This window comes from Adiantum capillus-veneris, chromosome 29 (assembly GCF_014529385.1).
Source record: "Adiantum capillus-veneris isolate H3 chromosome 29, ASM1452938v2, whole genome shotgun sequence".
NCBI classification, from domain to species: Eukaryota; Viridiplantae; Streptophyta; class Polypodiopsida; order Polypodiales; family Pteridaceae; genus Adiantum; species Adiantum capillus-veneris.
Window position 1 is genome coordinate 38,836,615 of NC_140959.1, and position 26,255 is coordinate 38,862,869.

Here is a 26,255-nt window from a genome sequence, read left to right on the forward strand (position 1 = left end):
ACCACTGCAGTAAGTCTTCATCAGACCCATCGGGAGGGACCGGCTGCTCCAAGTCAGGGTTGGACTCTACTGACAAAGAGCTATGCTGAACGACCGGATCCATACCTCCTTCGAGACGAATTTGTTGCATTGGAGAGCCAGGAGTATGTATCCACATGGCGTCGGTTCCCCAGTCGTGAAGTGCTTTCGTATGTCGCAGCCATGGCCTACCAATCAGCAAGGGATAACCTCCCTCTACCAGGGGAAGATTAACTACCACAAAATCCAAGTTAAAAGTGAAATCTTGTACTTTCAGAGGCACCTTGTCGACTATGCCCATTGGGTAGACTGTTCTCTGATCAGCCAATGTAACAGTGAAAGGAGCAGGTCGGGTAGGCTTTAGACCTAAGGCCATCATAGTGAATTCGGGCATCAAATTGATCCCAGATCCTCCATCAACGATGACGCCGGATAGCTGGTGCCCAAGAATAGATACAGTGAGGCGAGGACTTTTATAATCGGTGAGGGGAGCAGATGGATAGGAAATCAAATAGGACTCTGAGGGCTGTACAGGGAGGTGCCCGCCACTAGGCCCAGCCCCCGGGTACAGAGACTGAATGACTAACAGGGTGTCACTTCTAAGTGTTGCATCAAGCCTTAGCATGTCGTATAGTGACACCTGCTGAAAAGTATTTTTCAAGATGGCTTCTGCTGTGGGCTTGGCGCCTTCGAACTGGGTTCCTTTTGTGACCTTAATCTGTTTCAAGTCAGCCACTGCTTCTAAGAAGGCTCCATCAATGTCAGATAACAAGGAAGTTGGTTTGCTCTGAGCAATTGGGAAGGACCTGTCCTTTGGGTCAGGTAGACCAGAGTGAGGAAGTGGAGGCTGGCGAGGTGGACCTGTGGGTAGACTGAGACCAAGAGCTGCTCTTTGTGCCCGAGTAAGGACACCAGCAGGCTCCTCCACTTGCAGAGGCTTAACCACATGAGTAGCAGGTGAAGGTTGAGGCACGGTGTTCACAGTAATCAAATTTATCTTCGGAAAGGTGAATTCGGGCTGGTTCTGAGTCGAGCCTGAAGACGTGGATGCCCTTTGCTTGGGACAATCTTTACTGTAGTGATCCTTCGAATCAGGGTAATGATGACAAGGAGGGGACCCCTCGGGTAATGGACACTTGCTCTGATAATGCCCATATTCTCCGCATCTGTAGCAGAGTATGGGCCGATTGGAAGGACGAAACGGGGGACGAGGTGGTTGCTGCATGGAATTTGAGGCTGAGGTGTAGAAACTTTGGGGAACTGAGGGAGTACTGGCATGATAAAAACTGTGGGGTGCAAAGTTGTTGTGCATACCTTGCTGCATAGGGGGTGTTGTCAGCAGAGGAGGCAACTGGTTTTGATGGCCGTAGGGTGAGACCATGTTGGATGCAGGTGCTAGCCCTTGTTGGAGAGAAGGACCAAGATTTTGTTGTATTTGACGCAATCCCTTGAGGTAGTAACAATCCTTATCCTCATGTCCAGCTTTTTCACAGAAGTGGCAGTAAAACCGAAGGGGGCATTCCTGTGGTGGGTGCCCTGGAGAGCGGCATGAGCTACACCAAACCATAGCCTTAGTCTCTTGCTGACACTTGAGCTCTTCTAACTCGCGCTTAATCTGTTCCAATGCCTCATTCTGTGTAGGCTTCTCTTGTCTAAGAGAGAAGGACCTCTCCTCTTGAAGAGCTCGTTGTAGCTTTAGGGCTTCCAGTTCCCTACGTAAAGAAGTTAAAGGATCAGTAGGACTACCTTCCGAGAACACAGAGGGAGTATCTATTTGAAGAGAGTTGTTGAAGAGCTTCCTAGCTCCCTCTATTCTAGTAGCAGCTGCGATGAACTCGTCGAGAGTGGCGCCGGGTCGGAGACTCTCTCGGAGTTTTTGCTGAGAAGTTTTGGGAAGCACCTTCTCCACCCACTTTTTAACCATGAATTCACCGGGTTGTTGGGGAAGCTTGGCCACCAGCGACTTAGTTTTCGTCATAAGCTCTGCAAAAGTCTCTTCAGGTTTGAGCACCATGTTGGCCAACTCATCCAACACCTTCTCCTGGTAGTCACCTGGCCTGAAAGCTGCACAGAACTGCTGTCTTAAGGCTGCCCAAGTTGCAAAATGGTTCTCTGCAAATTGGCTGTACCATTTATCTGCTAGGCCATCCAGGGTGGATGGAAATAGTACCAAGTAAGCATCTTCTCTGTTCAGCCCACGTCCCCTACAGAGAGATACAAATCTTCTTGCATGGTCGTCAGCATCTTCTGAAGACAGCCCTTTGAATGTAGGGAACTTGATGTTCACCTTGGCCAAAACACTAGCTAGTGGCTCCATGATTCCTTGCCGAGTCTGTTGCACAATAGCTTGTTGTAGAAGAATAGGAGAGAGCTTTTCTGGAGAAGGTGATCGCGAAGATGGGGAACCTGATGAAGGAATGGGTGATGTGATATGTGGAGGTATAAGTGATGAGGTTGAAGGATTTCTACAAGGTGTCAAAGGTCGTCTTCTGTGATAGTACTTTAGAGGGCTCAGTAGTGGGCTTTGACGCTCAACTGACCTCCTTGTATGTGTCATACAGTGACCTCCAAACCAACCAAGCTTTGGGCAAGAAAACCTTGAACTGGCTGAAGACTGGTCTAGACGCTACTAGACCATACTAGACCAGACGAGTGTCTAGACCAGCTGGACCAGGGACGAGGAGGACTAGACCAGGGTCTAGACCAGACAAGTGACTAGACCAGCTAGACCAGAGCTAGACCAGGGTCGAGGGGGTCTAGACCAGAGACGAGGGCAAGTTGGACCAGGGCGAGAGGGGACCAGACCAGCAAGGCGAGAGACTTAGACTGCACAGGCGAAGCGAAGAAACCAGCTACTCAACAGAGTGAGACTTCAGTTGAGGTCCCACCGTGATCGCCAAAATGAGAGCACCTGTAGCGCGGATAATGCGTTGTGCTCTCTACAGTGTGGGTGCCCCTCAGTGCAATGAGCGTGACAATCTCACTCAAACAAATGAAAACTCTCTCAAACAGAATGAAACACAGAAACAACGGATAACAACACAGAAACAATGGATAACAACAGAGACACAACAGTGGACCAGAACATGTGGACTCGACTAGCTCAAAGAACCATGTACAGACTCTGGCGTCGTAGCACACTCCGCTCCAGCCCAGGACTCACAGGTACAAATGGGGTGTCGAGGCTCAGATGTGCAGGGATGGTGAAGCAGTGCTTTGTGTAAGACTCTCTAGACGACTACGTGCAAGATAAGCCCCAACTCCCCCAACAAGACTACTAATATGTACAACCATAAGAGCCACCAACGGCCCATAAATGTCCAGCCAGCTAAGTCTATCTCCAAACTGAGTGGTGGTGGTGACCTGGCCACGACGTCCACTAGACCACCGTAGGTACCGTGCCACGTGTCACTCCCAGCCAAAGGGTCCGTTCAGTGTGAACCAGACCAACTGTAGCTAACTGTCCAACTGCCTGTCCTGTGAAGTGACACTGTAGCAGGCTACAAGAGGATTTACCAGCAGTGGCACACCCTTCTAGAGCCAGCAGCTCCCTGTTGTATGGGGGCTTTCACTCGACTTGAGATCCTCATTGCAGTTAGGGCTTGCTTAGACACATGTTTCTGCATTTTCTCTGAGGTCAAAGAGAGGGTCGCCTCTACGGAGTTACTACCGAGGCACCAAAGGTGGCCAATTGTTGCTTTCAATGATCAGAGTTGTGGGCATCAATGGGATGACTTGTGTGATAGACCCTGACCCGTCAGCTCGTGAGTCAAGACACTGGTGGTTATGGGCATGGGAGAGCTGCCCTCTAGTGCTAGTGCAATGGGACCCGAGGGAGTGGTTTTGGTGGGACCTTTTTACTTCAGCCGTCACCCAGGGACCCCCCTTTTTCAGTACATAGCACAACTGGGACGTCACATACTGAAAGTGAGGAGAGAGGCTCGTCCTGCTGCAGAAGATCATTGGTAGGAGGGTCTCACGACCGAGTTCTTGGCAGATTTTTGGGGGCGCATGTGGGACAACAGACAACCGAGGAGAGTCACTATGTTCCAATGGCTAGTTGCCCATCGAGCTACTGCAGTTGGGAGCTGGTTTGTGCAGAGTGGCCATTGCAGTATGTACCACTTGTGAACATCCACTTGAGACATAGCGCCACTATCTATGGGACTGCCCCATGGCACTGTCCCATAGAACAACAGGTTTGGCTTCGGATTCTTCGGCTGATGCCTGCACTTTCGACAGCTAGCTAGTGCGCTTGGGGGGTGTTGCAACTTGGTCCACCCTCACGGGCCCAACATTTCGTTTTGAGATGGCTTTAGTCAGCAGGATGATTGTACTTCAGGAGCAAAGCAGAGACGAGAGTGTTGCTGGGAGACTATCTTCACCGACACTCTGGTTCATCTTGAGAGCCGAGTGCTTTCGCATCTTCGAGGCCCGATCCGTTTCACCGGCGGAGATTGTACGTGACATCTGGCTGCAGCTGAGACATGCACTCGGGGGACAATTTGAGAGGCTTCAGGGCAGCTCCAACCGTATATGCGGGAGCGCCGCAAGGCCTTCTTGTGACTTTGGCGACCAGGGCCCTTCTTCACCATGGTTCATGGAGCACCTAGATGGCAATACCTCCCACCAGTGTGGTTGTTTCCGCCTCCCATATTTTGATTTAGCCGACATTGGATATATCTTACCTTTTCATTGGGAGAGTCCCACATTTTGATGTAGCCATCTCTAGTAGGGGCAGGTTGCAGCCCATTGGGAAATTTTCTTAACTAATGGAAGGATCTTGTTCTTGCAAAAAAAAAACTCAGAATTTGAATTCCAAAAATTTGAGGGAATCTCTGCACTTCCACGTTTGTAAAATCTGGGCTTCTATCCATAACCCCTAGCTTTGATCACAGACAAGAGAGGGTAGTACTCACCAAGGCTGCTCAAATCAAACGCATGACATAAAAGAGGCACATTTGGAGAGACCAAATACCAACTCTATCAGCTCCAAAAGGAGGGACACATCCTTGATTTGACTACACAATCCCCATAGCTTGCAACGATGGGTCTTTCGTGTCAGAATGCCTCCATCCCACGCAAGAAGCATGGCTAGTTTGCTTCCCTATTCTTCCCAACATCCTCAGCACTCACGACCAAAAACTCATAAAAAATTCAGTTTTCTTTATGTTTTAAAAGCACTTACGCTTTGAAGTCTCGACACTTCTATGAACATAAACAACAAAACATGTACCGTGCACAACTGGTTCGCATATGTAGAGACAGCTGGCACACACCACCTTTGTACAAGCATGCTTTATTTACATCCAAGAGGTCCAAAAGCACTAAAAACAGTTCTCAAAGTCTTCAGGGTGGCTCACACAATTCCGTAAAAACACGTCACGTGTGGTATTAATCGAACTACAAAAATTATAATGTACTGTGGATGTTACACAAAATAAAAAATAGAAGACTGGTTATTAGGGTCTAGTCTTTAAAGAATAACCATGAGAGAAAAGAGCTTACTGGGAGAAAGTGCTAGAGCCTAGAATAATGAAAAATGGTCTTTTTGGCCGGTCAATTGAGGCCCCAACATTGACCTGAAAACTATCGATCGAGTCTTGCAAAAATGCAAAAATGTACTAGTTCATGGTACAGAACAGAACACACAAGCTGGCCCGTACATCGTACGTGAACAACCTTTTACACGTAAAATGAAAGTTATTACAAGCTCGAAGCAAGTAATATTATGAAAGGAAATGAAAAGCCATTAGTTGTGTGCCACCAATCCTTTCTAAGCTTGTGTGATTGTGTATGGGCCCTAACAATCTATCTTGTAAAATACTGTACTTATAAGACACTGCTCTTGTTAGTTGTGTGAATGTGATGGTTCACAACATAGCAGCTTGGCCTGATAGGGGACAGAACGTTCATGAGTTGCTAGCTAGGTTTTTCTGGATCTTACCAAGGTTTCTTCTGTGCCACTGTATTAAACTCGTTTTTTGGTTTTAAATTATGAAGAAAAGGTCATTTTCTAGTCTATTTGTTTGTGTGGTGCAGGAAGCATGGGATGAAGTCATTCTCCCAATAATCCTGAAATCTGTTCAAGATAATGCAGAGAACTGTCGAGAATTGGCTGTACGTGTGTTATCTTTTGCTGTTCATCATCTGGTCACGGTAATTTCCATAGATACATTTTCCCAAACAAAGGTTAAAATTGCATCATCAATTTTTTAAACCAACTTCAGACCCTGGTTGGTTGATTCAGGTGGAACAGACGATTCTGCTTTTTACACCCACCTTGATTGAAAGAATAGGCAAGCGTTGCAATCCACTTTCATCTATCTAGATGATTTAGTCTTTCATGGCATGTCATTGTTTTACTGGAAAAACCCAACGTGATCTTTGGAAATAAGTTTAATGCTGATTTTCTTGTTGTTCATAGTGAGGCACGTTATGTCAGTATCTAATATAGCAGAATTTCACCAAGAGATTGTCAACATATGTGAATGGCTCTTCAGATGCGAGATAACCAGCACCTTGCTTGAAATCAAAGCCATTTCCATCTTTAACAAGGATACTTGATTACAATTACCTTACGTATTTCTTGACCAGTTTTTTCCCCTTGGGAATCCTTATGGATTTCTTGATTAGGTTTCTTAGATTATCGTTACGATTTTCCCTTTAGAGGCCTCCATGGTACCCATCTGAAGTTTAATATGAAGGGAATCTGTTGATTGTCAATTGGCATGTTGTCACTGAAGGGCCTTTTTAACAATAGGAGACTTTTGGAGAAGAAAGCTAATGCATTGGTGCTGGGTCCCCATGAAGTATTTTTGAGTCACAGAACTCTACAGCCATGCAATTCAACTCGTTACTGGAGACAGAGATGGTGAAGAGAATGCACAAACCATCTTATGGTATATAAGAAATTCAAATGTATGAGCCATGTGCAATTCAAGTTATGGTATCTTTGATGCTTGCAAAAGAATCTGAGGATGACGAGGGTCTGGTAATGATAAACACATTGTTGACAGTTGTTCGTGTAATGACAATACGAATAGGCCACCAATCAAGGACTCTTGAAATGAAAAGGTGGAATGACCTTCTAACCATGTCATGCTTGTGTATCCTTGAATTTTGTCTACTCTCTGCAACCTGCATTGGGAAAGCACACTTCTTTTACCGTTGTGTACCCATGTCAATCTGCGATTTGGTTTGTCTATGTTTTTATATGATCATGATATATCCTTGTGAACTTTTGAGGCCAAAGAAGTAGTCACAATGCTTTTCCCAAGTCTCATGTCAGCCTTCCTGCCATACAGAACTCCCAAAAAGTCCACTTTTCATTGACAGCCCTTTGTAAGAAGCTAACTTAAAGCACGCATTCAGTATAAGAACCTTATGATGCTGCTAAAGATGAGTACAGTCTCTCCAAGTGAGTCGGACAGATTTTAGCCAGAAAACCTCCATGGCAGCTTGATCTTTTATTAGTATACTCTAAATGCTTTTTCAATGTTTCTGAAATAGAACTATTTTATTTTGAAGGAATATTATCATGAACTACTAATTGTTTTTGCTTCCTAGGGAGGTTGCCAATTATGGAGTATTCTGAGGAGGTTCGTCTCTTGCTACTTCAGCTTGTCAAGTCTCTAGTTCATCTCTGCTCTCTTGAGACACTTATAAAACAATTGGAATCTATTTCGCAGGTCACTTGTTTCTCATATTCAAGCCATGAATTCTGTATTTTAATATTATGCTAGTCTCTTTACCTTGGGTTTATCTAAAGCAGGTCTTGATTGTCGCATTATCAGATCCATTTCATGAGGTAAAGAAGGAAGTCTCTCATGTTATCACCTTGATTGTACAGCGCAGTCATGACATGCCACCACAGAGTTTGGAAGATTTACTGAAAGCAAGCGTCCTTAATTTAAAGCATCCCCATTCTAAGGTACCAATTATTCTCTCTGGATAATCTGATAGCATCAACTACCTTTGATCTGGCTTTGTATAGATTAGAAATATTTTTTACTGATGCTGATGAATGCAATATTAAAACTGGTCTCCATGGCCTTGCTATTTTAATACATCAGTGTGCTGGCTCCAGGTAATCCAAGCGCTTCAGATCCCAGGATCCATTGCTTCTCCAGCGTCATTTTGAGACTTGCATGAGATGGAGATATAGACCTACGTAATTTTGAGATGATTACAGTACATTTTGAGACTTGCATGAGATGGAGATATAGACCTACGTAATAAGTATTGTCCAATAGTGGGTCTTGTGCCATTAGGAGTAGAGGTCAAAGTATGCTTAACAGGCATTTGAAATTAATGTTTTGAATTACTCTGGCAGTCCTTGATATAGATAGATTCATCACATAGCTCCTTGGTACCGAGGAGGTTTTGATGTTCAACACTTGAATCTGCTTCTCCCAAGCAAGACATGGTACCTTGAGTTTCCGTTCTTTGACCTTTGACATGGGGCACACCATTGGAACGCCATCTTCCGATCTTAGATTCCTACGACTTTGATAAAACAGGGTTGAAAGTGTCACAGCTTGGTAGCGTGGCATCACCGTACTTGACTAATATAAGAAGAGTAGAGAAGAGATGACTGGTAATAGAAGTATGATGCCCAGAGCCAAGCAGAGCAGCCCGTAAATTGTGGGCGTGATTCACAGGACTGCTGATGTGGCATGCTGACTTGGTGGATGTGCAGATTGATGACTTGGCAGATTGTAGAAGGAAAATAATGTTGTGCTGGTGCTGACAAGTGTGGGTGCTCCTCAGAGCAATTTGCTCAAGTAATTTCACTCAAAAGAACCATAGAGACCATAGCAAGCTACTGAATAAACAACACGATGACCATCAACAACTGCAAGACTAGACTTGAGAACAAAGAACGCAATAGATACTGGACTTGATGCTCAGCCGAACCTATGTACTCACAATGTTTTATTTACAGGAACTGGTTGGCAGGACGCTTAGCTCTCAACCAAGGACTATCAAGATACAGGTGGCTGTAGAGGCTTGACTGTGCAATGGAGATAGTGCTGGTAACATTGTGCGACTAGGGATCAAGAACACTTAACTCAAAGATAGACCAGATACTATGATATCTCCAACATGATGTATATACGATGATGAAAATATCTCCTCTAGATGGTGAGCAGCTGAGCTGGTCGCGTAGATGAGCGGAGGGTGCCGGACCAGGTAGGCGCTAGGCCACCTCGATGACCTGGCTATCGCTCGTCCCTCCCTGCCAAAGTGGTCATCCAAGTAGCCAGCTCCACACATAGACGGTCCTCTGGCCTAGTCTTGGTCTAGGGACTACAAAGTTTAGCACACAAGACAAAATGTACAACGCATGCTGACCTCTCTCTCAGATGTCATCACTATAGTGGTGGGGCTATAGTTGCCCGCCACAAAACTGCTCATTATCCCGGTGAGATTGAAATTACAAACATATTGAATGTATTTAAAGTATGCGAGACCTGCTATAAAATGTACCAAAGCACAGAACCTAAGAGCTGTCCAACTATAGATATCTATTGCTGTGATTGTCCATCAGAACCCTGGTGGACAATTCAAGTAGGAGTGCTGATGTAATAGGCTTGGACACCCCAAGCGAGAAATCAATAGCAACACGAACAAAAACTGCAACAATTGAACTTGAATAGAGAGAGAAATAGAGAAGAGGAGAGTCGACACGAAGCAGCAAAGTTATGCTTCTAGATGCACTAGCTCCAGAATAGAGAGAGAAATAGAGAAGAGGAGAGTCGACACAAAGCGGCAGAGTTCCACTTCCAGATGCACTAGCCTTAAGACTGCTGCCCCTTTCGTTATTTCTTTCTTTATTGCCGATCCCAAAGGTACGACTCCTGAGGGTCCAATGCTCTCATGGCTTCTATGTGCAGAGACTTTGCCCTGGGTATGCTTGTAGACTAACATGGGATGCCTAAAAGCAGAGCCCCTGAAAAGCATCAGATCAAACGCAAAATCTCCCAAAATCTCTGACCCCAAAAGCTTGCACGAAATCTGTCCAGCCGTACAAACTGCCATGTCAGCAGCATCAGCGCAATTCATGGGCCAGCCCCTCAGCCAGGAAGTCCAAGTTGTGGGGTTAGGTTTTGAAAACCCTACCCCTAATGCCAGTGCCATGCCACTAACTAGTGACATACCCCCCTCTTGAAAATAGAGTAATCGTCCTCAATTACGCCTACAAAACAGACAAAGACCAAAAACCAGCTCAATAGACACTGACTCTATCCACAAAGACCTCAATTACTAAACGATTACATCACTGGACTCTGGAGTAGTCACAGCTAAACCAAAAACCTCAAGGTAAAGCTCTAGTATTTGAGGAGTATATGCCAAATCCTCCTCCTCCATCTACTTAGCATCACGAGCAGGATAGTTCATGAACTTGATCAAGTGTTTCCGGACCAGCTTTTGCTTCACTTTCCTTTCCTTGTGCGCTAGGACCATAACGGGATTTTTGGAAAGCGCTCTCACGCATGTCATCCTCAGCATTATCAGTGCTTTTTGACATCCTTCGTTACTGGGGTTTTCGGCACAATTGGACCACATGGAATGCCTTAAGTTTTTATGGCGCAAGTTGTGTTCAACAACATGTATTGAGGTTGAGATGTATTTTGCTTTGGAATGTTTCCTCGCTCACCACTGCTGGGTTCAATGTTGAGGCAAATGCACGGGTTTGGAAGGATGGCGACATTCATTGCTTGATCGTCTAGCATGACTGCTTTGCCATCTTGGCTATGGGATTTTCATGTTCATGTCCAATATTGGACTTCTAGCCTTTGCACACAGTTGTTTGATGGGTCATTTGACCATGTACATTTCTTTTAGGTAATAAATATGATTACACATTACGAAGAAAAAAAGAGAGAGAGAGATAATGCTTCCACACGTTCAGTTGAGATTTTCTGGCTCTACAAGGTATTTGAAGCTATTTGTTGATACATTGTGTTTAGGTGAGAATTGCAACTTTAAATTGCATCAATGCTATCATGAGATGTAACGTTCCAGCCAGCACAGTTCTTGCTCTGCTGGTTCCTGCTGCTCAGAACTTAGTATTTGACCAAATAGAGAGAGTTCGAGAGGTAAAGCGTTTTCAAGCTCCAGATTCTTATGTGGTTCAACTGTTGGGATACTCCGTAACATAACTCAGAAACTTGTGTCTATGCAGGTTTTCTTTCATTCTGTTGCTGAATGGCTTGGTTATGAATTTCAAGGATCTCATTCTACTGAGGATAAATCAAGATTTACAAATCTCAATGAAAGAGTACCAAAAATTCTGCCTCTGTTGTTGTATGGCATTTTTGATCAATCAGTGGAGGTTGGATCAACAGTTTTGCTGTTAGTCGAGGGCATTGGCAATCTGTATGCAGCTTCTTCCTTAGATAGCAAAAACACTGTGGTACGTTGCTTTGTTCTACTGTAGTGTGGTTTGTGGTAGACAAAGAACAGACCCTCATAACATGCACTTTCTCAAGAATTCTAAAATAACATAGTTTAGAATTCTTTTCAATAATTTAGCGTTCTCGTTCTCTTGTTCAGGTGATTTATTTAAGATGAAAATGGTTCTCCACTCAACACTTTGAACAACTCCCCCCTCCTCTCCCCACTTCTTGTCCTCTTTTTCCCTGTGCTTCCTTTTTTCCTTGGTTTTGCTAAGGTTTTATGCATGTTATTTGAGGGGCTGTCTAGTCTCTCTTATTTTGAGGTTTCTTACTTATGAAGATGTTGGTTTCTTGTTAGGCTAAATGCTATGCTGTTTTCATCCCCCCCCCCCCCCCCCCCCCCCCCCCCCCCCCCCCCCCCCCCAGAAAAAAAAAAAAACCCAATTCCCCTCCAATTCTCTAACATGTAGAAAGAAAGAGTTTTTCTAATGGTCTCCAAAAGGTCAATGTGACCAAAATATTGCTTACATGCGAGGCATCTGTCATCTAAAAGAATAAGGAGAACAATTCTCAAGCAAAAGGATAATGGATGAAAAATCTAAAACGACATGCCCAATGAAAAATACACAAGTTGACATTTGGGGACTAACTTTCCTATCGTTGTTGGAATTTAGGAGGATTGTAATAGGAAGGCATCACGTGCCAACTTAAAGAACATACTAGAATAGACGTTTAGCACTTTAGAAGAACTGAACAGAAAGAGAGAGAATCCACACGAGACATGGAGTGGTGGAGTTTCTACTCCGAGACGGCACTGGCCCCAAACCCTAGTGCCCCTTTTGGTATTTCTTTATATTGCTTCAACAAGGTACAGCTCTGAGACTCTGCTCTGTGGGTAGAATGCCAGAGAGAGAGCCCATGAAACTTATTTAAAGGCCCTAGGCCGCACCAAAAGCAGTTACATGAAAAGCACTGCTCTAAAAGCATCTGGTCCAAAAGCTTGCACCCAAATTGGGTTGTCCGTACAAAGTGCACGTCATCAGTTATTTCCACAAAACGCAGGCTGCTGCCACATCATCATCCTCCACGCAATTTTCTGTGTGAGAGTGTGCCATCTTGCTTCATTTCTGGTTTGGGCCCTTAGCCAAGGTTTTATAATTTGGTTGAAATCCTTACCCACTTTGTCTTTTAGGCCTCTCGGTCTTCTTGACAATAAGTTGGTAAGGTCTTTTGCTTCTTCTTCTGCTAGGATTTATGCCCCTCCACCGGGATCTGTAGGTTGTAGGATCAGAGAGTCCAAAACCCCTTCGTCTTTAGTGGTGGATACGTCAGCAGTTTGTGACATACCCCCCTCTTGAAAGGAGTAATTGCCCACGGTTATATATTATAAGCAGGAGATAGAATGGGAGATCAATCTAGAGAAGTGTCTATGGGTCTATAGGATGTCCTACAAAGTGGCGACCAACTTTACTCCATTTGAGTTGGTTTATGATAAGGAGGCAAGGCTGCCAGTGCATGCACAATTAGGTGCTTTGAATGGTATATGGCGCATCGATGCCACTCCACAATCTATCTTACAAGATAGGATTGTTGGGCTTGAGGCATCGAAGATGGATAGAGAAGCAGCAACAAACTACTACGTGCAGTAGTGGGAAAGACGAGTGGCTAAAGTCAATAAGAGTCTGTCAGACAAGAAGATAGAGGAAGGAGATCTGGTAATGAAATATGAAATCTACTTGGACTTCAACTTCTAGAAGCTTTTAAAATAAAAAGCATCAGTTCTCTCTCTCTTAGAGAGTCTTTTTCTCTTTTTTTATAAAAAAAATCAAAATTCGCGTCGCTCTTCATTTTCCAATATATATATTTGTTTAATAGCCTCCGTGATTTCCGGAAATTAGGGTTTTGTGGCAGAAATTAGGGTTTGCAGGAATTTTAGGATTTTTGGCAGAAATTAGGGTTTCTGCTGTCCGCCACGTCATCACTTTGTGACATATCCTCCTCTTGAAAACATTGTAATCGACCGCGATTACGCCTGCAAAACCGACAAAAGCCATAAACCGTCTTAGCAGACACTGACTGTTAGTACCTACGTACTAGGAACACACATCTAGCACATGTACAAAATCGACAGTCACATCACACGACATCACACGACATCACCAGACATCACAGGACATCACATGACATTCAATATTCATTCCGATCTTAGACCATGATTTATTGGCAATGTAGCTAGCAATCACATCTAGGTCCAATTGGGACCTCATCGATGTTCGATTGACTAACCCCTATTGAAACCATGTCTATTCGAGATCAAGTAGACCAAAATGCTTCAGTCATTTCGGCTATCACTTCCTGCACTCACAAGAAGTCAAGAACAAATCAGTATCATTATCAGGAATTCCATTTCATAAAGTCATCCAGCAGAATACTGTCAGCTCTCAGTATCCCTGAAGCTCAAAGAGACATCAGTGACTTTAGTATCAAAGTCGAGGCATCTGTTGACAAAGGAGCGGAGTAACTCCCCTCTTGTGCATCCCACTGCACCAGATCTTCGGCCAAGCTGAGTTTCTGGGTTCCGTTTGGAGTAGACTATGCTAAACCAAAACATCGAGGTAAAGTTTCACAATCTGAGGAGTATCTGCTAGGTCCTCCTCCTCCATCCACTTCGCATCAAATGCAGGAAAGTTCTTGAATTTAACCAAGAACCGCCTTCGGACTTTACCTTTCTTCGTATCGTTATGTGCCAAAATCTGTTCAGGAACAAGGATCTCCTCGTTTTCTTCCACTTCGGTTTGCTCATCAGGCTCCCCATCATCAGGCACATCACCCTTAATAGGTTTCAAGAGATTCACATGCAATGCATTGTGAATCCTCCAAGTATGTGGCAGTTTCAATCGGAAGGAGACATCATTTATCTTGTCAGTGATCTGGAAAGGTCCGTAGTATCGCATACTAAGCTTTGGAAAAAGCCTCTGCTTTCCATTTTTCTTTCGTAGGCGTGCCTTCTCAAAAGTAAGAGCACCCAATCATCCTCCTTGAATTTCAAGTCGCGACGATGGCGATCCGCTGCCTTTTTCTTGCCCTTTCCGAAGCTTTGTTTCTTGCTTCGCTTTTTACCTTTTCTGTCTTCTTCGCTCGAATCCGAGGAGCTAGAAGAACTATCAGAAGAAGAAGAAGAAGAAGAAGAACTGGGTACTCCTTCATATCGAACACGCTTCTTCTGTTTCTTTGCCTTTTTCAATAGTCGACCGACGACCCAAATATCCCGGGAAGTCAGTGCCTTTCTTTTGCTTTTTGCCGTGCTTTTTGCCTTTCTTTTGCTCGTCGAAAAGCTGAGCAATCCATGCATCAACCACGTTCTCCAGTTCCTTCTCCGTATATTTCTTGGAGGTAGAAGATTTCTTGAGAGCGGGTTTCAGGAGTGGTGTTGTGGTTCTTTGCCACTCCATCTGTACCTCTTCCAAAGAGGTCTAGTTTATATATTTTGCCATCTTCGGGTCCTTGGCAAAATTGAGCATCATCTTTGTTGCATCGCCAATCAATCGACGACGCTCCATCTCTCTTTGCTCCGCCTTAGTAGGCCGAGGCGGGCCATACTCTCTGTCTGAATCTTCGTTGTGATCCCAGCCCACATCTCCAGATGCAGAGGGAGTCGACTGATCATTGCCTGAAGCCATGGGTGCCGCGGAAAAAAAATTCAGGGATCGGATTTCCCGTAGAAGAGAAATCGGCCATGCTCTGATACCATTGTAACAGACTTGGACACTCCAAGTCAAGAATCAACCGTGACAGCACCAAATAACCACTTCAAAGCAATTCACAGATCACAATAGATTTGCACTGGCCCGGCGGTGTTCCGTGCCTAGAGATATTGGCCCCAAAAGCTTTTAAAATAAAAAGCATCAGTTCTCTCTATTTTGTAACTGATTGGTCTCATAGGTCATTTTGGCCTTTTGAAGACGTTAATATAACATTTCATTTCATTTCATTTCTCTCTCTCTTAGAGAGTCTTTTTCTCTTTTTTTATAAAAAAAAGCAAAATTCGCGTCGCTCTTCATTTTCCAAATTTTTTTTTTTGAATAGTCTCCGCGATTTCCGGAAATTAGGGTTTCTAGCAGAAATTAGGGTTTGCAGGAATTTTAGGGCTTATGGCAGAAATTAGGGTTTCTGTTGTCCGCCATGTCATCACTTTCTGACAATATATGCAAAACTAAATCAAGTTAGTTTAAATATATATGAGGGTCAATCCTGAGGGTCATTGAGTTTTCTCATTCCACATTGGAGCTCTTGATATTTTGGCATAGCAAGGTTAGGCATCACACTCAAACTGCACTGATCTTTAAAAGGGCATCTTGATGCACTAAAGTCACATACCCGAGCAATATCACCCAATTTCGAAAATATTCAGTGGTTGACACATTACAATGCAACACAGATGATTACGGATACAAGTTACACGACATAAAAACATACAACACGGAAGGACACTCCCCCCGTAACTAAGCAAAAAGGTCCGGGCCATGAGATATTCAACGACTCCCTCATCGATCCCTCCGTAAATAACCTAAAAAGGTCGGGGCCATGAGATGTAGAGGACTTCTACAACAAATGCTCTTCTACACCACCTACGTCACTTAGAGGCTCCAAGTACAACTAAGCTCCCCAGATTGAAGCCTGTGTCGTATAGAGGTTTTAGAACTAACATGAATACTCCTCCAGGAAAGCCCGAGCCATGAGATATTCAGACATCATCAAGCACAATTCTTCTCTTGAGTACTCCTCCCATACCAATGTCTGAGCCATGAGTTATCCACTGATCACAATTTTCTCTTGAATACTCCTCCCAAACAAAGATTCGAGTCTTGAGTGATTCAAAAGGTTTTCTCAAAATCATTAAAACTAGCGTCAAAAATAGAATCAAGCAATCTCAATGAGCATCAAGACAAGTTCAAATGGGACAAAATTTATTTCAAACAAATTCCAAACAGTATTCTCAAACAATTTCTCAAGCAAAATTTTAAGCAATTGGTTCTCTTGTTATAAAAGAGTGGATGTCCAGCTCCATGCTCCCAAATGCCTCCAGTATTACCCATTGTTCGTAAAAAACACCCAAAACATAATTTTGACCCATGCTACGAAAACCCTAATTTGTTGATGAAAACCCTATTTTTTTCAAAATTTTCGGGATCAAAATCCACTGATGTCGATGCGTAGGGATTGTTGAGAAAATTGTCAACGGTTGAAGAGATTTTAAAAGGCCTCTACAACATGGAAAAGCATCAAAATACATGCTTTTTGGGGCAAAAACAAATTTTTGTTTCTTCTTTTCCTCCCTCTTTGGTTGTTTCTTCTTTATCCAACCCCATAACTTCCATCTGTAGGTTGGTGTAGGACCGGTTTTCCCGACAGAAAAGCAAACGGCCAATAGAAAAGCAAACGGCCGATGCACAAACTGTAAAATTTTCCTTCCATTTTTCTCTCTTAAAAAGGGGATTTTTTTTTGTAGAATGTGGAAGTGTCATCTTGCTCCATCTGCCTTCAATGAGCATTTCCATTGTCCGAGCGAAAAAAAGCGAGCAAAGTAGAATTTCGGGCAAAGATGACCAAAACTCTAACATTCTACCATCATAAAAGAAATCAAAACAATCACACAAAGTATGGCTAAAACATTCGGAGAGATGAGAGACTGTGTTATTGCTATAATAATGTTAAGAAGTAGTTTCATCACAAAACTGCTATTGACCGCAAGATTTCTACAATGAGCCTATACAACAGATGAAAGATGAATTACTTTTAAAAGCTATATATTCTTGATTCTACAAACAATAGAATATTACAAGCACCAATCGACAACATTGTCTTTATAGTGGTACATGAAATTATTGAAAGAACATGTATAGAAAACATAAGTCTGAACTCAAAACCAAAGAATTTTTACTTAAAATGAAGGATCCATGTGCCTCATATATCACCCAAGTAAGAGATGTTCGACTTAAAAATGATCTAATATCCTCCTAAAATATTTATATTTACACAAAGTAATTTATTGATATTTTTATACATAACAATATGAGAGATATAAAATATAATCATTTTGATTGTATCATTGTATTAAAAATGTCCCAAAATCTTAAAAATAAATATCCATACGTCACATTATGAGTTTATAGACGAAATTTTGATCTAAAATGAAGTGAAAAGCTTAAAAAAGTCTTAAATTAATCTAAACTGTTAAATTTGTTAGAATTTGATGATTATGAGTACACCGTTGTGTCCGGCGTGGGACACTTTCGGACAGTTTCGAGACCTTTTTTGGTCCGAAACCTCGTCTCCGGGTTTCATAATGAGGCATATAGGCAGTCGTTTGTAGGGTTTTGGGACGTTCTGGACGCAACGGTGTACTCATAATCATCAAATTATAGCAACCATAAAAATTTATATTAGCCCAAAGCTTTTTTGAATCTTTTTTTTTATAATAAAATGTATGGATATTTACTTTCAAAATGTATGGATAATCATTTTCAAGATTTTCGAGACATCTCAATGCCATGATCTTTTCTAGGATTACGGGCATGTTTAAACAGTGTGGCGGTTGAAGATTATCAATATTTATCCCTCACATAATATTATAATAATAAATTCTTTATGATTTGACAAAAAATACCTTGCAAGGTTTTAGGTCACGTCTATATTTCTTTTGTTAAGTGTTAGAACAAAGTGTATCCACAAAATATAAAAGTGAGATCAAAGTTCTAGTTTTCTATTGTTAGTTTGTACTTCACTAAAAATTGAACTGAATTATTTTTTTAAAATATACTTTATTGTAAATTAGATTCTATATTGCTGTCTTTATTGTCACTAGGGAGATGGCTTATAAGTCATTATACAAGGGAATCTCTTCAATGTTAGGATGTACATTACTTAATACAAGTAGTGTTTACTCTCCCCAAAGCAAGCTTGATGATTGGGTTGCATGTCATGATCTCGCAACATTTCTTCAATGGAAGTATGAGTATAAATTAAAATTGTGCTATATAAACCATCTTCCTTTTGTAAACAAGTAGACAAATCACGTTTTTGAGTCAATCTTTTTCTTGATTAGATGTATGGCTCGCTCGGTATTTTATTTGCTCGGAAAAGTTTGCTCGGTGTTTGGTAAAACTTCTCTTCAATGGACCCATATGCTTTTTGAAAAGCACATGCCTAAAGCTTTGATACCACTGTAACAGAAAGGCACCACGTGCAAACTTAAAAAACATATTGGAACGGACGTTTAGCACTTCAAAACAACTAAACAGAAGAGAGGAAGAGAATCCACATGAGACAAGGAGTGGCGGAGTTCCAATCCCAAGAGGCAGTGGCCTCAAACCCTGGCGCCCCTTTCGATATTCCTTTATATTGCTTCAACAAGGTACAACTCTGAGACTCTGCTCTGCTTGTCCCATGGGTAGAATGCCAGAGAGTGAGCCCAACACACTTATTTATAGGCCCTAAACCTTACCAAAAGCAGTTACATGAAAAGCACTGCTCTTTAAGCATATGGTACGAAAGCTTGCATTTAAACTAGGTTTTCCGTACAAAGTGCCACATTATCACGTTACTTTTGCAAAACACGGGGTGTTGCCAAGTCATCATGCTCCATGCAATTGTGTGTGTGTGTGTGTGTGTGTGTACCTCTTGCTTTATTTATGGGTTAGGCCCCTCATCCAAGGTTCTGTAAGTTGGTTGGGTTATGATTTTTAATCCTAATACACTATATCTTTTAGGCCTCTCGGCCTTCTTCGATAAGTTGGTAAGGTCTTTGGCTTCTTCTTCTTCTGCTAGCGTTTAGGCCCCTAGGCTAGGATCTGCAGGTTGGCTAGGGTTAGGATCAGAGAGTCCTAACCGCCTTTGTCTTTAGTGGTCGACACGTCGACAGCTTGTGACAAGGATGGTGACAATTCCCTCGCAAAGTTTCAAATGTACTGTCATCTTGTTTGCAAGAAGGATGATGTGGAAAGAGGGAATTTGGAGTATATACTCGGAGCAATGCCTAGCAATGGTTTTGGAATGAATCTCTTTACACTGCTGTAGCATAGATAGTGTGTCGTGCTCTCTACAGTGGGTGCTCCTCAGTGCAATGTGCGTGACATCTCACTCAAACAGAATGAAAACACACGAAACAATAGATAACAACAAATCAACAAAGAGACACGGCAGCAGACCAAAACATATGGACTCGACTATCTCAAAGGAACCACAGACTGTAGCGTGGCAGTACACTCAGCTCTAGCCCAGAACTAACCGGTACAATGGGGGTGTCGAGGCTCAGATGTGCAGTGATGGTGCAGACGTGCTGTGTGTATAGACTCTCTCCTCTAGACGACAACGTTGGACCATATATGAAGAAGATGATCTGTATGACAACCATAAAGAGCCACCAACGGCTCATAACTGTCAGCCATCTAAGTCTATCTCCAAACTGAGTGGTGGTGGTGACCTGGCCACGATGTCCACTAGACCACCGTCCGTATCCGTGCCACATGTCGCTGCCCAGCCCAGAGAGTCCGTCTAGTGTGAACCAGACCAAGACCAATTGTACTAACTGGGTGTCCTGTGAAAGTGACACTGCAGCCTGCAACAGGTTTCCCGCCACAAGACCGTTCACCGTTGATGAGGCTCGGACAAACACACCCAGACACACCCTCCCTACCTCTCGGTTTGGCAGAGGTAAGATCTCGCTCCCGCTCCCTCTCACAATGACCTTGGCATGTATTTGAAGAAATTCCCTCCTTAACTCTCCCCTTTGTCATGCAAAAACCAAGGCCCACTTGGACATGATACTCTCTCTCTTTCACAACCACGGGCTATAGATCTCTATTGACCTTGCTTTACACTAAAACAACATCTGAGCTAAGACTCGAAGCATATTGAGACAAAAAAAGATCATATCTACATAGAATCATTGAACACAGGACTTTAAGCTAAATGCTCGCGGTCGTAGGTGCTCTCTGATGACAAGTCTTATGCCCTTCTTCCTTTTTATTGCACACAAAAAGCATCCTTGATTCCTGATCCCACTCTCCCCTCACTCTTTGACCCTGGAATAATGAGGCTTCTACTCCCTTTGGTATCCTTGACTCAAGCCCGCAGTCCCTTCAACTTGGTCTCTGATTGTCGCTCACGTGAAATTGGCGTCCTTTTTAACATGCAATAGTGCCCTCCCTTATGTATGCCAAACCCTTATGCTTACACAATCCATGTCCCTGGCAGCCCTTCTATGTGGCGCACCTCTATGTGACCTGCAGATGACGTTTTCTTGGGCAGCCCCTCATGCTCTTTAGTCCCTACACTTTGGTGGCCCTCTGTAGTGCTGTTTTCCAGCCCGCGGCCATCCCTTCTTTCTCACCCTGCAATCCTATTATGGGCAGCCTATACATGCCCACCTTCTCCTTGGTGTAACTCCCTCTCTGCTTCTCCACGAGCCCCTTCAATGAGCATGGCAGCTTCTCTCTGTTGCCGCCCCCTCTCTGATGGAAGCTCCCTCAACTGTAGCCCCAAGCGAACCTATCCTTCCATGCAACTCTCGGTTTTGCCTTACTTATGCAGCGTAGCTTGGATTTCTCCTTGCGCTACCAACCTCGTCAAGCCTTGTCGATGTCAGTAGCTCTCCGGCTTATGCCCCATGTCATCTCTGTGCAAGTGGGTGGCCTCGAGAACTCCCTCAGCATGGCAACTGACGCTCGTTTCCTTCACCATGGTAGGCGGTTCCACGTGATGGCCATCTCGTCATTATTGCGGATGACTTTAAAATTCATTTTTCATAACTTTCGATTTTTCCTGAACATGGACTGACTCCCACAAATATATTTCTATCATATTGATCGATGCTAGAGCTCCTCACCGTACCCATCCAGCTTTGATCTGATCACCATTGTTGGCACTTAACTTGGGCAAGCTCATCAAGCTGACATTACTAGCTCCACCAAATGCACTCATAATGCTGATGAAGGATGCCATTGTAGCTCCCGTTTAGCACAATGTAAATGATGTCCGACTCTTAGCCATCTTTGCAAGAAGATCGGACACTCACAATGGATAGGCATATTGAAATAGAGGCTCCCATTGAGGCTTTTCACAAAAAACTGATCATTCTGCCACTTCCCTCATTCTCCAAGGCTATGTTGGCCTAAGTAACACAATGATTCCCTCCTCACGGCATCAAATGGGAGGCCCTTCGCCAAGACCAGTTGAAGACTATCCTGCATGAGGATCATTGTTAAGCTTCAAAATAGGTTTGTCTCGGAGCAAAAAGGTCCTAGTGAACTTAATTCCTGAAGCTCCCACTCTGATACACCTCAAACCTGCTTTAACTCTTGCATCGGCTTTATAAAAGTGACTAATCACAGGGTTGTCCTGCTTTCGGATGCATTAGCTGAGGAAAATCTGGAAACCATCATCTTTGCTCAACCCTCTAGTTGAGCATTCATGCTCAACCCAAGCTTTTCTGAAAAACTATGTACACCTGTCGGCAGAAAACCTGTACAGCATATTGAAAACTCCGCAAACTTGAAGAAAACATATTTACATTGCCTACAGCTCTGATATCACTTCTTTTACTGCTTCCACTTGCTAGAGACTTGAACTGAAATCCCACCTGGATCAAAGGGAAAGCTCTCAGCTTCCCTGCTTGAAGTCCAATGCCCACCCGGGTCAAATGGGAAGCTCTCAACTTCCCAGCTCGAAGACACCTGGATCCCAAAGAAACTGCACATCCTCTCGAGGCTTGCACTTTGAACATAAAGCCTCAACACAAGAACACAAGCATACAAATAAGGTGTGCAGACAGGCCATACCATCCACAGGAAGCTCCGGACCTGTAGCTACCACACCGTCATAAAACCATTCTAAATTGCCACCCTCCTGTGTGAGAGAGGCTTCTTCTAGCATTGGATGCTGCATCTCTTGATCCTCTGACTTCCGAACACTGTTGAGGGCTCTTGTAGCTTTGATCCTATCAAGAGCCTTGTTGACATACACAACTTGGGAAGGATCCATCAAAACATCAGGGTCATTGAAACCCCAATCATCATCTGCATCCACCTCCTGTCCGTCATCCAGCATATCCAATGTCTGGGAGACACTCATCACATTATCACCACCAAGAGCATTTACCTTGAAGAGGCATTGAAAAGCATACTTCCTTGCAAAGAGGTATACTAATCCCTTGAAGATATTGCAGGCATCTGCACATGCTAGAAACTCCCTCGAAGCACCTGTGACCACCTTAAGAGGCAAGTCTTCATCAAGCAAACTGTCTAGATACTCACAAGTAAGGTCTTCAAACATATCAGCATCAAAGAGAGAAGGTGCAGGCTCGTAATCAACCTCTCCTGATAAGAGACTATCAATAAAAGCCATATCATCATCTCCATCATCAAAAGAACTCCCTACTTGTGCCATATCCTCACCCATACTGCTGCCTTCCTTGATGGGTACAACCTTCTCACCATCGACCACATTCGGAGCTTCTAAATCTGCAATAAGAGCGGCCAAGTCCTCATTGACAAGCTCATGCACTGACACTTCATCCTCTTCAGCAGAGATCTCTTCCACCTTGGCTTCAACCTCGATCACCACTTGCTCTTCGATATTGGGCGATCGCCCAACCCCTTGCTCTGGCAGAGTCTCTATCAGCTGGCAGACCGCTGCTGCCTCTTCTGAGTGCACCTGCTCAGCCATTGCTTCATCAACGAAGCAAGACATGAATTCATTCCATACCTTCTCAGACTCCAAGTCTGCATCACCATTAGACAGAGGGAAAATCTCGTCTTTGACACATGACACCCCGCAATCCAAGGCTGCATCTCTAACAGTTCCTATTGAGCCTGTTGCCGGAGATAACTCTCCACGGACACACTCCGACTCTGGAACCCTATGCACCTCCGCACGTTGCAAATCATGGTCAGGCTTCCCACCCTCTTGTTTTGACTCACTAGCCTCTGACATCTCTTGGAAGTCTTCAATTGAATTGGGTGCACAATCAGAATATGCACCATCCTCCTCACTGTCTTGCTCTCCTCCAGTATGCACTCCACCAGACACTGCATCAAAAATCGTGCTTGAGATTCCCACATCTTCGGCACTATCTGATCTTTTGCCACTACCATTGTCCTCAGACTCGCCCATATAACCGCTATCGGTAGATGTCGATGATTCTCCATCATCAGATATTGCCTCTGCTACGGCTGCTGATCCCATAAACCTCTTTTGATCTTCACAAAAGCCCATAAGTAGGGCTAGCTTTATTTGGTACCAGCTCCTTTGCTGTATTGTTGAGAGCTTGCAATAGATCCTCCATGCGGCTCCACGAAACCCTTGCCACACATAATCTGCCTTTTCTTCATCTGTGCAAATATGCAACTCCTCCATCTCTAGCTCCACCAGCCATATCCATGGTCGAATTCTCTGCTCTGGTGCTCCGCTAAACCACCTGTCGATCTTGGACTGCGCCATTTGCATCCACTTGGCAGCTTCAAGCTTTAGAACAACTGAAAGTATCTCTGCATTGCCCTCTAAGACTTATCTGGGAGCTTTAAAACACAAAAAACACCCGTTCCCCAGCGGGATCACCAGAAGATGATGAGGCTCGGACAAACACACCCAGACACACCCTCCCTACCTCTCGGTTTGGCAGAGGTAAGATCTCACTCCCGCTCCCTCTCACAATGACCTTGGCATGTACTTGAAGAAATTCCCTCCTTAACTCTCCCCTTTGTCATGCAAAAACCAAGGCCCACTTGGACATGATACTCTCTCTCTTTCACAACCACGGGCTATAGATCTCTATTGACCTTGCTTTACACTAAAACAACATCTGAGCTAAGACTCGAAGCATATTGAGACAAAAAAAGATCATATCTACATAGAATCATTGAACACAGGACTTTAAGCTAAATGCTCGCGGTCGTAGGTGCTCTCTGATGACGAGTCTTATGCCCTTCTTCCTTTTTATTGCACACAAAAAGCATCCTTGATTCCTGATCCCACTCTCCCCTCACTCTTTGACCCTGGAATAATGAGGCTTCTACTCCCTTTGGTATCCTTGACTCAAGCCCGCAGTCCCTTCAACTTGGTCTCTGATTGTCGCTCACTTGAAATTGGCATCGTTTTTAACATGCAATAGTGCCCTCCCTTATGTATGCCAAACCCTTATGCTTACACAATCCATGTCCCTGGCAGCCCTTCTATGTGGCGCACCTCTATGTGACCTGCAGATGACGTTTTCTTGGGCAGCCCCTCATGCTCTTTAGTCCCTACACTTTGGTGGCCCTCTGTAGTGCTGTTTTCCAGCCCACGGCCATCCCTTCTTTCTCACCCTGCAATCCTATTATGGGCAACCTATACATGCCCACCATCTCCTTGGTGTAACTCCCTCTCTGCTCCTCCACGAGCCCCTTCAATGAGCATGGCAGCTTCTCTCTGTTGCCGCCCCCTCTCTGATGGAAGCTCCCTCAACTGTAGCCTCAACTCGATGCTAGAGCTCCTCACCGTACCCGTCCAGATTTGATCTGATCACCATTGTTGGCACTTAGCTCGGACAAGCTCATCAAGCTGACATTACTAGCTCCACCAAATGCACTCACAATGCCGATGAAGGATGCCATCGTAGCTCCCGTTTAGCACAATGTTAATGACATCCGACTCTTAGCCATCTTTGCAAGAAGATCGGACACTCACACTGGATAGGCATATTGAAATAGAGGCTCCCATTGAGGCTTTTCACAAAAAACTGATCATTCTGCCACTTCCCTCATTCTCCAAGGCTATGTTGGCCTAAGTAACACAATGAAGCCCTCCCCATGGCATCCAATGGGAGGCCCTTTGCCAAGACCTGTTGAAGACTATCTTGCATGAGGATCATTGTTAAGCTTCAAAATAGGTTTGTCTCGGAGCAAAAAGGTCCTAGTGAACTTAATTCCTGAAGCTCCCACTCTCATACACCTCAAACCTGCTTTAGCTCTTGCATCGGCATTATAAAAGTGACTAATCACAGGGTTGTCCTGCTCTCGGATGCATATGCTGAGGAAAATCTGGAAACCATCACCGTCTTGGTGAGAGGAATATTGGAAAACTGTGAAAGAAAACCACTAGGTACTGCATTTGTACAAAGGTGAGCTCCTGATTCTGTCATCCAAGAGATAGAGTTGTGGCCACTACTGCACCTGAAGTATCAGACTCTGGAGGTGGAGCCATCAGATTGATGGAAAAACTCTGGACTCTATGAGTGCTCTCCACAAACCGACTCTCAGCAAAAGGAGCAACCAGCCGCTGCTCGGAGGATGGGAGTACCTGGTCTGAAGTGTACTGAGGCCGCCGACTCGCACACCCATGTCGATGTGCGCCTGCGAAGCCGTCACAAGGAGCCGTTTGTGAGGATGACATGTGTGGTAAGGAGCCAAAGATACCAGGCTGTTGGAATCCTTGAGGGTAGTAGTCAAATTGCTGCTGTGATGGAGCACCTCCCAAAACTGTCGATGATTGTGCTCTCCATATCCCATGGGCGTCTATACTGATCTAGTAGGACGAGCCCACCCATATCCCATGGTAGCCTGAGGCTGCTGCTGAAACCCCATGTTCCCCTGACCTAGTATGTCCCAAAATCCTTGCATTTGAGCTTTGTGGTCATCAATTATTTGGGACTTTACATGCAAAGCTTGACGTAGGGCGAAAATGGTGGCATCTTTATCAACAATGGCACTCTCTGCAACTTGCAAGCAGCCTTCCATGGCCGCATATGTGGCCGAGTGCTTTTGGTGGGCAGTTGCTAATTTCTCGGCACCAAGTTCA

The 26,255-nt window shown here is 44.1% G+C and overlaps 1 protein-coding gene across 2 annotated transcripts in view; it reads left to right on the forward strand.

Moving 5' to 3' along the window:
* Nucleotides 1-26,255, forward strand: part of LOC147419065 (uncharacterized) — a 182,548-nt gene that overhangs the window by 51,445 nt on the left and 104,848 nt on the right. For both annotated transcript variants that reach the window (XM_086506150.1, XM_086506151.1), the window contains exons 4-9: nucleotides 6,061-6,177; nucleotides 6,269-6,317; nucleotides 7,588-7,709; nucleotides 7,793-7,951; nucleotides 10,995-11,123; nucleotides 11,210-11,440. In XM_086506150.1, coding sequence (XP_086362276.1) covers nucleotides 6,061-6,177; nucleotides 6,269-6,317; nucleotides 7,588-7,709; nucleotides 7,793-7,951; nucleotides 10,995-11,123; nucleotides 11,210-11,440 — 807 coding nt within the window. The remainder of the gene's footprint in view (nucleotides 1-6,060; nucleotides 6,178-6,268; nucleotides 6,318-7,587; nucleotides 7,710-7,792; nucleotides 7,952-10,994; nucleotides 11,124-11,209; nucleotides 11,441-26,255) is intronic.